Source organism: Oncorhynchus nerka, linkage group LG14 (assembly GCF_034236695.1).
Source record: "Oncorhynchus nerka isolate Pitt River linkage group LG14, Oner_Uvic_2.0, whole genome shotgun sequence".
NCBI classification, from domain to species: domain Eukaryota; kingdom Metazoa; phylum Chordata; class Actinopteri; order Salmoniformes; family Salmonidae; genus Oncorhynchus; species Oncorhynchus nerka.
In genome coordinates this window covers 88,434,648-88,451,629 of record NC_088409.1, presented here as the reverse complement: position 1 = coordinate 88,451,629, position 16,982 = coordinate 88,434,648, and the positions used below count along the sequence as shown (strand labels likewise).

At 45.7% G+C, this 16,982-nt stretch overlaps 1 protein-coding gene across 1 annotated transcript in view; it reads left to right on the top strand.

Moving 5' to 3' along the window:
* Positions 1-16,982, top strand: part of dync2h1 (dynein cytoplasmic 2 heavy chain 1) — a 377,649-nt gene that overhangs the window by 13,384 nt on the left and 347,283 nt on the right. Inside the window, exons 18-33 of the mRNA XM_065000515.1 lie at positions 1,403-1,530; positions 1,609-1,724; positions 1,897-2,024; positions 3,375-3,524; positions 3,634-3,839; positions 4,307-4,462; positions 4,576-4,690; positions 4,845-5,174; positions 5,352-5,420; positions 6,530-6,684; positions 6,769-6,901; positions 7,546-7,663; positions 8,329-8,441; positions 8,555-8,668; positions 13,153-13,303; positions 14,995-15,200. Of these exons, the coding sequence (XP_064856587.1) occupies positions 1,403-1,530; positions 1,609-1,724; positions 1,897-2,024; positions 3,375-3,524; positions 3,634-3,839; positions 4,307-4,462; positions 4,576-4,690; positions 4,845-5,174; positions 5,352-5,420; positions 6,530-6,684; positions 6,769-6,901; positions 7,546-7,663; positions 8,329-8,441; positions 8,555-8,668; positions 13,153-13,303; positions 14,995-15,200 (2,388 nt within the window). The remainder of the gene's footprint in view (positions 1-1,402; positions 1,531-1,608; positions 1,725-1,896; positions 2,025-3,374; positions 3,525-3,633; positions 3,840-4,306; positions 4,463-4,575; positions 4,691-4,844; positions 5,175-5,351; positions 5,421-6,529; positions 6,685-6,768; positions 6,902-7,545; positions 7,664-8,328; positions 8,442-8,554; positions 8,669-13,152; positions 13,304-14,994; positions 15,201-16,982) is intronic.

Here is a 16,982-nt window from a genome sequence, read left to right as displayed (position 1 = left end):
TGAGTTGCACCCCCCTTTGCCCTCAACTTCCTCAATATGTTGGGGCATGGACTCTACAAGGTGTTCCACAGGGATGCTGGCCCATGTTGACTGCAATGCTTCCCACAGTTGTGTGAAGTTGACTGATGTCCTTTAGGTGGTGGACCATTCTTATTACACACAGGAAACTGTTGAGCGTGAAAAACCCATCAGCGTTGCAGTTCTTGACACAAACCGGTGTGCCTGGCACCTACTACCATACCCCGTTCAAAGGCATTTAAATCTTGTATCTTGCCCATTCACCCTCTGAATGACACACATACACAATATGTGTCTCAAGGCTTACAAATCCTACTTATTTTCCACCATAATTTGCAAATAAATACAATGTGATTTTCTGGATTTTTTTTCTCATTTTGTCTGTCATAGTTGAAGTGTACCTATGATGAAATTACAGGCCTCTGTCATCTTATTAAGTGGGAGAACTTGCACAATTGGTGGCTGACTAAATACTTTTTTCCCCCACTGTATGTCTGCATGCTGCATGTCTGCACTCTGAATCTCTGAGATGTGTGATCTATACTAGTGTATATCTTTACTCTGATACTCTGAGATGTGTGATCTATCCTAGTGTATATCTTTACTCTGAATCTCTGAGATGTGTGATCTATCCTAGTGTATATCTTTACTCTGAGATGTGTGATCTATACTAGTGTATATCTTTACTCTGAATCTCTGAGATGTGTGATCTATCCTAGTGTATATCTTTACTCTGAATCTCTGAGATGTGTGATCTATCCTAGTGTATATCTTTACTCTGAGATGTGTGATCTATACTAGTGTATATCTTTACTCTGATACTCTGAGATGTGTGATCTATACTAGTGTATATCTTTACTCTGAGATGTGTGATCTATCCTAGTGTATATCTTTACTCTGAATCTCTGAGATGTGTGATCTATCCTAGTGTATATCTTTACTCTGAATCTCTGAGATGTGTGATCTATCCTAGTGTATATCTTTACTCTGAGATGTGTGATCTATCCTAGTGTATATCTTTACTCTGAGATGTGTGATCTATACTAGTGTATATCTTTACTCTGATACTCTGAGATGTGTGATCTATACTAATGTATATCTTTACTCTGATACTCTGAGATGTGTGATCTATCCTAGTGTATATCTTTACTCTGAATCTCTGAGATGTGTGATCTATCCTAGTGTATATCTTTACTCTGATACTCTGAGATGTGTGATCTATCCTAGTGTATATCTTTACTCTGATACTCTGAGATGTGTGATCTATCCTAGTGTATATCTTTACTCTGATACTCTGAGATGTGTGATCTATCCTAGTGTATATCTTTACTCTGAGATGTGTGATCTATACTAGCGTATATCTATCTTTGTGTTCTCTCTGTAGGAGTGGGTGGTGCTGGGCCAGGTTGACATGGACGTGTTGGTGGAGAAGCAGCTATCGTCTGTCCAGGACTGGGAGAGGAACTTCAAGGCCTTGAAGGCCAGAGGGAAGGAGTCAGAACGCCTGCCCAGGTACACAGCCGCCCACAGGCCACATAGCTTCCATTGATCTGTTGCAGTCGTGGTAAAAACCGTTTTTGTCTCTTTCAGTCTGGAGAAGGTTGACTGTATCACAGTGAACTGTGAGCCAGTGAAGGCAGTGATTGATGACCTCATCCAGAGACTGTTTGACACCCTGTTGATGTCCCTTAGAAAGTCCATACAAGGTAAAGCCTGGATTTACACTTGAATGTATATATGCAAATCTCCCAGTGACATCAATGTGTGATTGTTGATGTTTCTTTTGTGCAGGGGCTTTACGACAGTTTAGTTCATATGTGACATGTTTCCTCTTTCTGTTTCCTTTTCTCTGTTCTTTACTTTCCTCTCCCCCTCCAGGCCATACCCTAGACATAGACAGTTTTGTGACTGGGGCCATGGAGACGTTGTCCTCTCGTCCAGAGAGTATTGATGAGATAGGAGAGGCCAATGCCAGACACAGCCAGATACAGGCCCGCAAACCAGACGTAAGAATCTCACTCTGAGGGACTCAACAATACTTAAAGGTCCTGAACAGTCATTCTGAAAAGTACTTTTTCTCTCTTGGCTAAGTACCAGGAAGTTTGAAATGACAGGCTGAGTGGGCGGGGAGCTACTGTGTGTCAAGTAATTTGGATGCAGTGACCAGTGTTGCAGTAAAATCATCTCAAGCTAATTTGGTGATGCACAAAGCAACTCAAACAACATTGAAATTGCACCAATGAAATCATACCAATAATAAATACATCTCCCGTTTGGCATGTCTCACGTGATGCGGTTCACAGCAGCACTGACCGATGTATTGACCTGTCAACTGCGTCTGTGTTTTGAACAACCCATTCCCACCTTTTGTTCCATGCTGGCTGAACACCTAGCTAGCCAGTAACTGCTGACACAGATGAAAGGGGAAACATATACGTATCGTTGCCATAGATGAATAGGGTCAACTTTTAATTATGTTTGCTGACACCCTACAGTAACATTTTGGCATCAGTAGAGTAGCTATCTAGCTATATAAACAACGCCTCTCTGCAAACACAAACACGGCTTCTCCGATGTTGGTTACAAGGCGGTACTTATTTAAATAAGGTAAGAGTATATCGTGTTAAAATTGGTGTATTAAAATGAAAGTTTAGGTGATGTCACCTTGTTCCCTGAATAATGAATCCTAGTGTTTTACATGGGGGAGGGGACCAGTAACTTTGTGATCAAACGTTATCAATGAAGAAGCAGCAGTCATTTTTCATACTCTCATCTGGTTTCCTTCAGATATCAGCAATTTTCATGAAAAACATGATTTTTAACTGTTCATGACCATTAATATTCAATCACTAGTACCACAGTTCTTTCAATTACTTCTACCACAGTTCTTTCAATTACTTCTACCACAGTTCTTTCAATCACTTCTACCACAGTTCTTTCATTCACTTCTACCACAGTTCTTTCAATCACTTCTACCACAGTTCTTTCATTCACTTCTACCACAGTTCTTTCATTCACTTCTACCACAGTTCTTTCAATCACTTCTACCACAGTTCTTTCAATCACTTCTACCACAGTTCTTTCAATCACTTCTACCACAGTTCTTTCATTCACTTCTACCACAGTTCTTTCATTCACTTCTACCACAGTTCTTTCATTCACTTCTACCACAGTTCTTTCAATCACTTCTACCACAGTTCTTTCATTCACTTCTACCACAGTTCTTTCATTCACTTCTACCACAGTTCTTTAAAGTTGCCTGAGCTTTGCTCTGTCTGTGTGATGTTCCATTATCGAGACTCCAGATTTGTAGTGTTGTCTGAGCGTTGCTGTAATGTTTGTGTGATGTTGTGTAGATCCTGCTCCAGTTCCAGGCGGCGCAGGAGAAGAACCGTCTGCTGAGGGCCGTAGCAGGAGGCGGTCTGGATTCTCTGTCCTCCCTCAGGGCCAAGTGGGACAAACTAGAGATGATGATGGAGAGCCACCAGCTGATGATCAAAGAGCAGGTACACACACACACAGGAGAGAACGCACATGCACACTTTTGCAAACACCCTTGGACAAAAAACAGATGCTCCTTCTCTCATTTCCCCCTGGTTTCTCCCTCTCCTCTAGGTCGAGGTGATGCGTAGTAATGCTGAGAGTCGTGTCCAGGCCTACAGGCTGGAGCTGGACAGGTTCAGGGCTCGCTGGGACCAGCTGAAGCCCAGAGACGAGGTCATAGAGACAGGAGACCAAGCAGCCCTGCTGGCCTCTGTCCAAACCATCAGAGACAAGAGACAGGAGTTCCAGGAGCTGGAGGTCACACGCACACGCCTGCTGTAGGTTACACACACACACACGCACACGCCTGCTGTAGGTTACACACACACACACCCACACGCCTGCTGTAGGTTACAAACACACACACCCACACGCCTGCTGTAGGTTACACACCCACACGCCTGCTGTAGGTTACACACACACACCCACACGCCTGCTGTAGGCTACACACACACACACCCACACGCCTGCTGTAGGTTACACACACACACACACACACACACACACACACACACACACACACACACACACACACACACACACGCCTGCTGTAGGCTACACACACACACACACACACGCCTGCTGTAGGCTACACACACGCACACGCCTGCTGTAGGTTACACACACACACACACGCACACGCCTGCTGTAGGTTGTACACACACACCACACCACACACACACGGCAAGTCAACTGTACTTTCAATCATTCCGTTTTCTGTGTACTAATGAGTGTCTCTTCTCAGTGAGGACTGTCGTCACTTTGAGCTGGAGGCTCCAGACTTCTCCCTGGCGGAGGAGACCATCAGAGACATGGAGGAGTATGGACAGATGTGGTCTCTGTATGAGGACTGGCAGGAGGGCTTCCAGGAGAAGGCCAAGGAGGACTGGATCACATTCAGGTTAGGAGTCTGACATCAGATAGGTGTCAGGGAAGGTTTGGGTTTAGATTTAGATTTAGCTGGCTGAGTGGTTGAATAAACAGTGTGTGTGTGTGTGTGCGTGTGTTTTGCAGGAGTAAGACCTACGTGTTTGAGGAGTTCCTGTTTGCGTGGCAGGACAGACTGAGGAAGCTTGAGCAGCACACCAGCATGTCTGTCAAACTACAGAGAGAAGTTGACAAGTACAAGGTGAGGGAGGGAGGGAGAGAGAGTGTGTTCTGTGTGTGTTTGTAGAGTCTGATTCCAGTGTGTTCTGTGTGTGTAGAGTCTGGCTCTGGTGTTATTAAGGTGTGTTTGTAGAGTCTGGTTCTGGTGTTAAGGTGTGTTCTGTATGTGTTTGTAGAGTCTGGTTCCGGTGTTAAAGTACGTGCGAGGGGAGCACCTATCCCAGGACCACTGGTTGGATCTGTTCAGACTGTTGGGTCTTCCTAAAGGCACCACCCTGGAGAGACTGACCTTCTGGGATCTCCTCAGTGTGTCTGACACCATCACAGACCGAGCCCTGGAGCTCAAGGACCTGAACAGCAGGGCCCAGGCGGAGGTGACCATCAGAGAGGCTCTCAGGGAGCTGGACCTGTGGGGGGCTGGAGCTGCCTTCACCCTCACTGAGTATACAGACAGCACTGGACACACACTCACACTCATCAAGGACTGGAAAGACATGGTCAACCAGGTAAGGGTCAATACAATAGTTGATGCAGTAGACTGCTGACATACACACACACACACACTACCGGACACACTCACTACCGGACACACTCACATTACCGGGGACATACTCACTACCAAAAAAACACGCGCACACACACACTCACTACCGGATAGACTAACCTCATCTCGTCCCATACAGGTTGGTGATAACCGCTGTCTGCTGCAGTCTCTGAAGGACTCTCCGTACTACCGTGGCTTCCAGGACAAGGTGAGTCTTTAGACTTACTCCAAACTGAAAGCACAGCATCTTTAAAAGTAGCTGCTTTACCTAGTGTTACTGTGTGTGTCCAGGTCAGTCTGTGGGAGGTGTGTCTGTCTGATCTAGATGAGTACCTGGTCAGTCTTTACCTAGTGTTACTGTGTGTGTCCAGGTCAGTCTGTGGGAGGTACCTGGTCAGTCTGTCTGTGTGTCCATCTAGATGAGTACCTGGTCAGTCTTTACCTAGTGTTACTGTGTGTGGTCCAGGTGTCTGTCTGATCTAGATGAGTACCTGGTGGGTTACTGTGTGTCCAGGTGTCTGTGGGAGATGCTGATCTAGATGAGTACCTGGTCAGTCTTTACCTAGTGTTACTGTGTGTCCAGGTCAGTCTGTGGGAGGTGTGTCTGTCTGATCTAGATGAGTACCTGGTCAGTCTTTACCTAGTGTTACTGTGTGTCCAGGTCAGTCTGTGGGAGGTGTGTCTGTCTGATCTAGATGAGTACCTGGTCAGTCTTTACCTAGTGTTACTGTGTGTGTCCAGGTCAGTCTGTGGGAGGTGTGTCTGTCTGATCTAGATGAGTACCTGGTCAGTCTTTACCTAGTGTTACTGTGTGTCCAGGTCAGTCTGTGGGAGGTGTGTCTGTCTGATCTAGATGAGTACCTGGTCAGTCTTTACCTAGTGTTACTGTGTGTGTCCAGGTCAGTCTGTGGGAGGTGCGTCTGTCTGATCTAGATGAGTACCTGGTCAGTCTTTACCTAGTGTTACTGTGTGTCCAGGTCAGTCTGTGGGAGATGTGTCTGTCTGATCTAGATGAGTACCTGGTCAGTCTTTACCTAGTGTTACTGTGTGTCCAGATGAGTGTGTCTGTCTGATCTAGATGAGTACCTGGTCAGTCTTTACCTAGTGTTACTGTGTGTGTCCAGGTCAGTCTGGGAGGTGCGTCTGTCTGATCTAGATGAGTACCTGGTCAGTCTTTACCTAGTGTTACTGTGTGTGTCCAGGTCAGTCTTTACCTAGTGTTACTGTGTGTGTCCAGGTCAGTCTGTGGGAGGTGTGTCTGTCTGATCTAGATGAGTACCTGGTCAGTCTTTACCTAGTGTTACTGTGTGTGTCCAGGTCAGTCTGTGGGAGGTGCGTCTGTCTGATCTAGATGAGTACCTGGTCAGTCTGAATGCCATCCAGAGGCGTTGGGTCTACCTGGAGCCCATCTTCGGACGGGGGGCTCTGCCCAGGGAACAAGCCCGTTTCAAACGGGTTGACGAGGACTTCAGGTACGCCTTTCCCTCCCTCCCTGTGTGTGTGGCTCTGGTTTCTTTCTGGTCCATTGTCCATGTTGTACTGTGTGTGTTTGTCAGGTCCATTTTGGCTGATGTCCAGAGAGACAACAGGGTGACGTCTCTGAGCTCTCGGGCTGGCATCAGAAACTCCCTCATTACCATCTTAGACCAGCTCCAGCGTTGCCAGAAATCACTCAACGAGTTCCTAGAGGTACTGAACGATCAACTACCAACCAGAGATCAGTACATCTGTATTTCAATTGATTCGTCAGTCAGTACTAGTCCAAAGATGGATGTTATACGTCCTCACTAATCATAATGAAACATACACTGAGCGTGCAAAACATTAACACCTTCCTAATATTGAGTTGCACCCCCCTTTCCCTCAGAACAGCCTCAATTCGTCAGGGCATGGACTCTACAAGGTGTTGAAAGCATTCCACAGGGATGCTGGCCCATGTTGACTCCAATGCTTCCCACAGTTGTGTCAAGTTGACTGATGTCCTTTGGGTGGTGGACCATTCTTCATACACACAGGAAACTGTTGAGCGTGAAAAACCCAGCAGCGTTGCAGTTCTTGACTCAAACCGGTGCGCCTGGCACCTACTACCATACCCCCAAAGGCACTTAAATCAAAGGCACACATACACAATCCATGTCTCGATTGTCTCAAGGCTTACAAATCCTTCTTTAACCTGTCACCTCCCTTCATCTACACTGATTGAAGAGGATTTAACAAGTAACATTAATAAGGGATCATAGCTTTCACCTGGATCCACCTGCTCAGGCTGTCATGGAAATAGCAGGTGTTCTTAATGTTTTTGTTCACTCAGTGTAGAAATGTCTGTCCTGTAGGAGAAACGCTCTGCCTTCCCGCGGTTCTACTTCATTGGAGATGATGACCTGCTGGAGATTCTGGGCCAGGCCACCAACCCCACTGTGATACAGTCACACCTCAAGAAGCTGTTTGCTGGTACACACCTACACCCACACAAGCTCACACCCAAATCCTAAGGTCAATACAGTCACACCTCAAGAAGCTGTTTGCTGGTACACACCTACACCCACACAAGCTCACACCCAAATCCTAAGGTCAATACAGTCACACCTCAAGAAGCTGTTTGCTGGTACACACCTACACCCACACAAGCTCACCCAAATCCTAAGGTCAATACAGTCACACCTCAAGAAGCTGTTTGCTGGTACACACCTACACCCACACAAGCTCACACCCAAATCCTAAGGTCAATACAGTCACACCTCAAGAAGCTGTTTGCTGGTACACACCTACACCCACACAAGCTCACACCCAAATCCTAAGGTCAATACAGTCACACCTCAAGAAGCTGTTTGCTGGTATACACCTACACCCACACAAGCTCACACCCAAATCCTAAGGTCAATACAGTCACACCTCAAGAAGCTGTTTGCTGGTACACACCTACACCCACACAAGCTCACACCCAAATCCTAAGGTCAATACAGTCACACCTCAAGAAGCTGTTTGCTGGTACACACCTACACCCACACAAGCTCACACCCAAATCCTAAGGTCAATACAGTAACACCTAAAGAAGCTGTCCCCTGGTGAAACTCATGTGTCTGTAATGACAGCGGATATAACTGTGTTCTCTGTAGGCATCGACAGTGTGGACTTTGACGGGGACTGCCAGCACATCGTGGCCATGCGTTCTCTAGAGGGAGAGGTGGTGGCCCTCAGGAACCTCATACGTATCTCCAACAGCGTAGAGGTAGGGGATTGGAGAGGTCAAAGGGTAGAGGGTAGGGGGTACCTCAATCACACAACTCGATTATTACACACACCTCAATTATATAGCTCCTTAATAACGTGTGTGTTTTCCAGGTGTGGCTGGGTGAGCTGTCTGCTGAGATGAAGGAGACTCTGAAGCAGCTGCTGTATGAGTGTGTGTCAGCGGGGAGGAAAGGACAGGTGGACCCGTCCCGCTACCCCTCTCAGGTACGATTCATTACTCATTGATGCTGTCCGACTCTTCTCTTGTTGTGTTTTTCCTGTCTGAATCCTACAACTTTCTGAATCCTGTCTGACTCCTTTCTGAATCCTGTCTGACTCCTGTCCAGATTGACTCATGTATGAGTCCTGTCTGACTCCAGTATAACTGGTGTAACTTCTGTCTGACTCCAGTATAACTGGTGTAACTCCAGTATAACTGGTGTAACTCCTGTCTGACTCCAGTATAACTGGTGTAACTCCTGTCTGACTCCAGTCTAACTGGTGTAACTCATGTCTGACTCCAGTATAACTGGTGTAACTCCTGTCTGACTCCAGTCTAACTGGTGTAACTCCTGTCTGACTCCAGTATAACTGGTGTAACTCCTGTCTGACTCCAGTATAACTGGTGTAACTCCTGTCTGACTCCAGTATAACTCTGGTGTAACTCCTGTCTGACTCCAGTATAACTCTGGTGTAACGCCTTCCTGTCTCCTGTCTGACCCTTGTCTGACTCGTGCTTGACTCCAGTATAACCCCTGTCTTACTCCTGCCTGGCTCCAGTATAACCCATGTCTGACTCCTGCATGACTCCAGTATAACTCTGATGTAACTCCTTTCTGACTCCAGTATAACTCATGTCTGACTCATGTCTGACTCCAGATTGACTCCTGATTGACTCATGTATGAGTCCGGTCTGACTCCAGTATAACACCAGTATAACTCCTGTCTGACTCCTATCTGACTCCTGTCTGACACCAGTATAACTCCTGTCTGATTCCGATGTATTTCCTGTTTGACTCCAGTATGACTCCTGACTCCTATGACTCATGTCTGACTCCTATCTGACTCTTGTCTGATTCATTATAACTCCTGTCTGACTCCAGTATAACACCTGTCAAACTCATGCATAACTCCAGTCTGACTCCTGATTGAATCCTGATTGACTCATGTATAATTCCTGTAAATCCCCTGTCTGACTCCTGTGTTTCCTGGTGTAAATCATGTGTAACTCCTGTCTGACTCCTGCCTGACTCCAGTATAACTCATGTCTGACTCATGTCTGACTCCAGATTGACTCCTGATTGACTCATGTATGAGTCCAGTCTGACTCTAGTATAACACCAGTATAACTCCTGTCTGACTCCTATCTGACTCTTGTCTGATTCATTATAACTCCTGTCTGACTCCAGTATAACACCTGTCAAACTCATGCATAACTCCAGTCTGACTCCTAATTAACTCATGTATGAGTCCTGTATAACTCTAGTCTGACTCCTGATTGACTCCAGTCTGACTCCTGATTGAATCCTGATTGACTCATGTATAATTCCTGTAAATCCCCTGTCTGACTCCTGTGTTTCCTGGTGTAGATCCTGTGTAACTCCTGTCTGATTCCTAATCCGCTCCTGTCTGACTCCCTTCTGACTCCTGTGTCTCCTGGTGTAGATCCTGTGTAACTCCTGTCTGACATCTAATCGACCCTTGATTGACTCCTGTATAATGTGTCTGACTCCTGTATCTCCTGTTGTAGAGCCTGTGTAATTTCTGTCTGACTTGTAATCGACTCCTGATTGACTCCTGTCTCTCCTGTTGTAGAGCCTGTGTAATTTCTGTCTGACTTGTAATCGACTCCTGATTGACTCCTGTCTCTCCTGTTGTAGAGCCTGTGTAATTTCTGTCTGACTTGTAATCGACTCCTGATTGACTCCTGTCTGACTCCTGTCTGACTCCTGTCTGACTCCTGTTGTAGAGCCTGTGTAATTTCTGTCTGACTTGTAATCGACTCCTGATTGACTCCTGTCTGACTCCTGTCTGACTCCTGTCTGACTCCTGTTGTAGAGCCTGTGTAATTTCTGTCTGACTTGTAATCGACTCCTGATTGACTCCTGTCTGACTCCTGTCTGACTCCTGTATCTCCTGTTGTAGAGCCTGTGTAATTTCTGTCTGACTTGTAATCGACTCCTGACTGACTCCTGTCTGACTCCTGTTGTAGAGCCTGTGTCCAGTAGAGGTCGACCGATTTACGATTTTTCAACACCGATACCAATTATTGGAGGACCAAAAAAAGCCGAAACCGACTAATCAGACTATTTTAGTATTTTATTTAGTATTAATATTGACAATTACAACAATACTGAATGAACACTTATTTTAACTTAATATAATACATCAATACATCAATTTAGCCTCAAATAAATAATGAAACATGTTCAATTTGTTTTAAATAATGCAAAAACAATGTTTTGGAGAAGAAAGTGCAATATGTGCCATGTAAAATAGCTAACGTATAAGTTCCTTGCTCAGAACATGAGAACATATGAAAGCTGGTGGTTCCTTTTAACATGAGACTTCAATATTCCAAGGTAAGAGGTTTTAGGTTGTAGTTAATATAGTATTTATAGGACTATTTCTCTCTATACCATTTGTATTTCATATACCTTTGACTATTGGATGTTCTTATAGGCACTTTAGTATTGCCAGTGTAACAGTATAGCTTCCGTCCCTCTCCTCACTCCTACCTGGGCTCGAACCAGGAACACATCGACAACAGCCACCCTCGAAGCAGCGTTACCCTTGCAGATCAAGGGGAACAACTACTCCAAGTCTCAGAGCGAGTGACGTTTGAAACGCTATTAGCGTGCACCCCACTAACTAGCTAGCCATTTCACATTGGTTACACCAGCCTAATCTCGGGAGTTGATAGGCTTGAAGTCATAAACAGCTCAATGCTTGAAGCACAGTGAAGAGCTGCTGGCAAAACGCACTAAAGTGCTGTTTGAATGAATGATTATGAGCCTGCTGGTGCCTACCACCACTCAGTCAGACTGCTCTATCAAATCATAGACTTAATTATAACATAATAACACACAGAAATATGAGCCTTTGGTCATTAATATGGTCGAATCTGGAAACTATCATTTCGAAAACAAAAGGTTTATTCTTTCAGTGAAATACGGAACCGTTCCGTATTTTATCTAACGGGTGGCATCCCTAAGTCTAAATATTGCTGTTACATTGCACAACCTTCAATATTATGTCATAATTACGTAAAAGTCTGGCAAATTAGTTGGCAATGAGCCTGGCGGCCCAAACTGTTACAACTACCCTGACTCTGTGTGCAATGAACGCAAGAGAAGTGACACGATTTCACCTGGTTAATATTGCCTGCCAACCTGGATTTCTTTTAGCTAAATATGCATGTTTAAAAATATATACTTCTGTGTATTGATTTTAAGAAAGGCATTGGTATTTATGGTTAAGTACAGTTGTGCAATGATTGTGCTTTTTTCGCAAATGCGCTTTTGTTAAATCATCTCCCTGCGTTGCATCGATTATATGCAAACGCAGGACACGCTAGATAAACTAGTAATATCATCAACCATGTGTAGTTAACTAGTGATTATGATTGATTGATTGTTTTTAATAAGATAAGTTTAATGCTAGCTAGCAACTTACCTTGGCTTACTGCATTCGCGTAACAGGCAGGCTCCTCGTGGAGTACAACGAGAGGCAGGTGGTTAGAGCGTTGGACTAGTTAACTGTAAGGTTGCAAGATTGAATCACAGAGCTGACAAGGTAAAAATCTGTAGTTTTCCCCCTAACAAGGCAGTTAACCCACCGTTCCTAGGTCGTCATTGAAAATAAGAATGTGTTCTTAACTGACTTGCCTAGTTAAATAAAGATTAAATAAAGGTGTAAAAAAAAATACTGATTTCCGATAGTTATGAAAACTTGAAATCGGCCCCCCTCTAGAGTCCAGTATATTTCCAGTATTACTCCTGTCTGACTTCTGTATCTCCTGGTGTAAATCCTTTAACTCCTGTCTGACACCTAATCAACTCCCGATTGACTCCTGATTGACTCATGTATGAGTCCTGTATAATGCCAGTATTACTCCTGTCTGACTCCTGATTGACTCCTGTCTGACTCCTGTGTCTCCTGATGTAGATGCTGTGTAACTCCAGTATTACTCCTGTCTGACTCCTGATTGTCTCCTGGTGTAGATCCTGTGTAACTCCAGTCTGACTCCCTTCTGACTCCTGTGTCTCCTGGTGTAGATCCTGTGTAACTCCTGTCTGACATCTAATCGACCCCTGATTGACTCCTGTATAATATCTGTCTGATTCTTGTATTTCCTGGTTTAGAGCCTGTGTAATTTCTGTCTGACTCCTGTATATCCTGGTCCAGAGCCTGTGTAATTTCTGTCTGACTCCTGATTGATTCCTGTCTGACTCCTGTATATCCTGGTCTAGAGCCTGTGTAATTTCTGTCTGATTCTTGTATCTCCTGGTCCAGAGCCTGTGTAATATCTGTCTGACTCCTGTATATCCTGTCTGACTCCTAATCGACTTCTGATTGACTCCTGTATCTCCTGATGTAGATCCTGTGCAACTCCTGTCTGACTCCTAATCGACTTCTGATTGACTCCTGTACCTCCTGATGTAGATCCTGTGTAACTCCTGTGTGACTCTTGTTGTCTCCGGGTATAGATCCTGTGCTTGGCAGAGCAGATCCAGTTCACTGAGGAGTTGGAGAGTGGTCTGAGAAACAGCAGTCTGCAGCAGCTGGAGGTGGAGCTCACCGCTAAGCTAGAGCACTACACCAGCGTAGACACCAGCTCTGAGGAGTCGGGAAACACAGGTCTCTGTGTGTGGTTGCTTGTTGTTACAGTGGCTCATTTGGGAGCGGTAGCCTAGTGGTTGGGCCAGTAACCGAACAAGGCCCCTGAACAAGGCAGTTATAACCCACCGTTCCTAGGCTGTCATTGTAAATAAGAATTTGTTCTTAACTGACTTGCCAAGTTCAATGAAGGTAAACCAGTACAAATCAAATCAAATCAAATCAAATTTATTTATATAGTGTCAGTGTCTCTCCCCAGCTCCCCAGGCTAAAGAGGTTAGATAACCAAAACCTAGTACATGTGTGGCCAGTCCTCTTCTGGCTGTGCTCAGAACATGACCAAGATCCCCTCCCATGGCTGGGGAGGAGAGCAGCACAGTCAGGTGGACTGACTGAGGGAGAGGGCTCACGGTGATGTGGGGTGGCCAGTCCTCTTCTGGCTGGGGGGAGAAACAGCTCTGACTGACCAGGGAGAGGTTGAAACGGTGATGTGGGGACTGGGGACAGCAAGGAGTCATGGGGGGGACATGGTCCTCCCAGGCCAGTGACTGAGGGAGAGGTCACAGCAAGTGAGTGTCAGGGGACCGGCTGGGGGAGAAAGAAGCTCTCTTCACACAGACTGAGGGAGAGGTCAAACTGACCCTAGCCCCCGACACATAAACTAATGATGTGGGGACCGGCTGGGGGGAGAAGCTCTCTGACTGAGGGAGAGGCCACGGGTGACAGGAGGGGTCAGATGTAAATAACCCAACCACAGCCCCCACACCACTAGGGCCCTGGCTGGGGAGAGAAGCTCTCTGACTGAGGGAGAGGTCACGTGGAAAGTGATGTGGGGACCGGAGATGGGGACTTAAAGGTTGAGACCGAGCTCTCTGACTGAGGGAGAGGTCACCCTGCCTCCAGCTGATGGGACAATTAGGGACCGGACTAGGGGGGTAGAAGCTCTCTGACTGAGGGAGAGGTCACGACAGGAAGATGTGGGGACCGGCTGGGGGAGAAGCTCTAACTGAAGTTTATTTAGTGCTGAGGGAGAGGCAGTCACAGACAAAAGATGGATAAAGAGAGACCGGTGTGTGTCTCTGGGAGGAGAAGCTCTCTGACTGAGGGAGAGGTCACGGTGATGTGGGGACCGGCTGGGGGGAGAAGCTCTGACTGAGGGAGAGGTTACTCTGGGGGAGAAGCTGACTGAGGGAGAGGTCACGGTGATGTGGGGACCGGCTGGGGGGAGAAGCTCTGACTGAGGGAGAGGTCACAGTGATGACTGGGGAGACCGGCTGGGAGGAGAAGCTCTCTGACTGAGGGAGAGGTCACGGTGATGTGGAGACCTGACTGAGGGAGAGGTCTGGGGGAGAAGCTCTCTGACTGAGGGAGAGGTCACGGTGATGTGGGGACCGGCTGGGGGGGAGAAGCTCTCTGACTGAGGGAGAGGTCACGGTGATGTGGAGACCGGCTGGGGGGGAGAAGCTCTCTGACTGAGAGGCCACAAAGCTCTGCTCACAGCACTAATACCTAAGCATTAGATACAGTCCTGGGGGAGACTTGACAAGGGACATATCTAAAAGGATCTTATCAATACCGTTAACATTATCAACAACCACATGGCCTGAGCATGAAAGACTGGACCTACATAGCTCTGATCAGATTCTGTGCTCTATATTGCTAATAGTGAGCCATTTTGAGGTCTGTGCTGATAGTATTCTTCTCCCCCATAGAGTCAAGTGTGTTGCAGCTGAAGCTGAAGGCTCTGATCCTGGACATCATCCATAACATCAGTGTGGTGAAGCAGCTGTGTGAGGCGGGGGTGAGCAGCCCTGACTCCTGGGCCTGGAGGAAACAGCTCCGTTTCTACCTCAACAACGACAAATGCTGCTCCATACAGATGGTTGACGCTCACTTCAGCTACACATACGAGTACCAGGTACAAAAACCTCTACACAGATATACAGTACCAGTCAAACATTTGGACACATCTACTCATTCAAGGTTTTATTTTTTTATTTTTTACCGTTTTCTATATTGTAGAATAATAGTGAAGACTCAAAACTATGAAATAATACATATGGAAACATGTTGTGTTAAAACAAATTCAAATATATTTGAGATTGTTCAAAGTAGCCACCTTTGCCTTGATTACAGCTTTGCACACTTTTGGCATTCTCTCAACCAGCTTCTTGAGGTCACCTGGAATGCATTTCAATTAACAGGTGTTAATTTGTTGATTTGTGGAATTTCTTTCCTTCTTAATGCGCCTTAGCCAATCAGTTGTGTTGTGACAAGGTAGGGGTGGTATACAGAAGATAGCCCTATTTGGTAAAAGACCAAGTTGATATTATGGCAAGAACAGCTCAAATAAGCAAAGAGAAATGACAGTCCATCATTACTTTAAGACATGAAGGTCCGTCAATATGGAACATTTCAAGAACTTTGAAAGTTTCTTCAAGTACAGTCCCAAAAACCATTGTGCGCTATGATGATGCTGTCTCTCGAGGACCGCCAAAGGAAAGGAAGACCCAGAGTTCCCTCTGCTGCAGAGGAGAACTTCATTGGTTACCAGCCTCAGAAATTGCAGCTCAAATAAATGCTTCACAGAGTTCAAGTAGCAGACACATCTCAACATCAACTGTTCAGAGCAGACTGTGTGATTCAGGCCTTCATGGCCGAATTGCTGCAAAGAAACCACTACTAGAGGAAACCAATCAGAAGAAGAGACTTGCTTGGGCCAAGAAACACGAGCAATGGACATTAGACCGGTGGAAATCTGTTCTTTGGTCTGATGAATCCAAATGTCAGATTTTAGGTTCCAACCACCGTGTCTTTGTGAGACGCGGTGTAGGTGAACAGAGGATCTCCGCATGTGTGGTTCCCACTGTGAGGCATGGAGGATGAGGTGTGGGGGTGCTTTGCTGGTGACACTGCCAGTGATTTATTTAGAATTCAAGGCACACTTAACCAGCATGGCTACAATAGCATTCTGCAGTGATACGCCATAACATCTGGTTTGCGCTTAGTGGGTCTATCATTCATTTACCAACAGGACAATGACCCAACACACACCTCCAGGCTGTGTAAGGGCTATTTGACCAAGAAGGAGAGTGATGGTGTGCTGCATCAGATTTTACATGATTTATTTCACCTTTATTTAACCAGGTAGGCCAGTTGAGAACACCTTTATTTAACCAGGTAGGCCAGTTGAGAACACCTTTATTTAACCAGGTAGGCAAGTTGAGAACACCTTTATTTAACCAGGTAGGCCAGTTGAGAACACCTTTATTTAACCAGGTAGGCTAGTTGAGAACACCTTTATTTAACCAGGTAGGCTAGTTGAGAACACCTTTATTTAACCAGGTAGGCTAGTTGAGAACAAGTTCTCATTTACAACTGCGACCTGGTCAAGATAAAGCAAAGCAGTGTGACAAAAACAACACAGAGTTACACATGGGATAAACAAATGTACAGTCAATAACACAAGAGAAAAATCTGTATACAGTGTGTGCAAATTAAGTAAGGAGGCAAGGCAATAAATAGGCCAATAGTGGTGAAGTAAGTAAGTAATTACAATTTACACTGGAGTGATATCTGTGCAGATGATGATGTGCAAGTAGAAATACTGGTGTGCAAAAGAGCAGAAAAACAAATATGGGGATGAGGTAGGTAGGTGGTTGGATGGGCTATGTACAGATGGATGACCTGGCCTCCACAA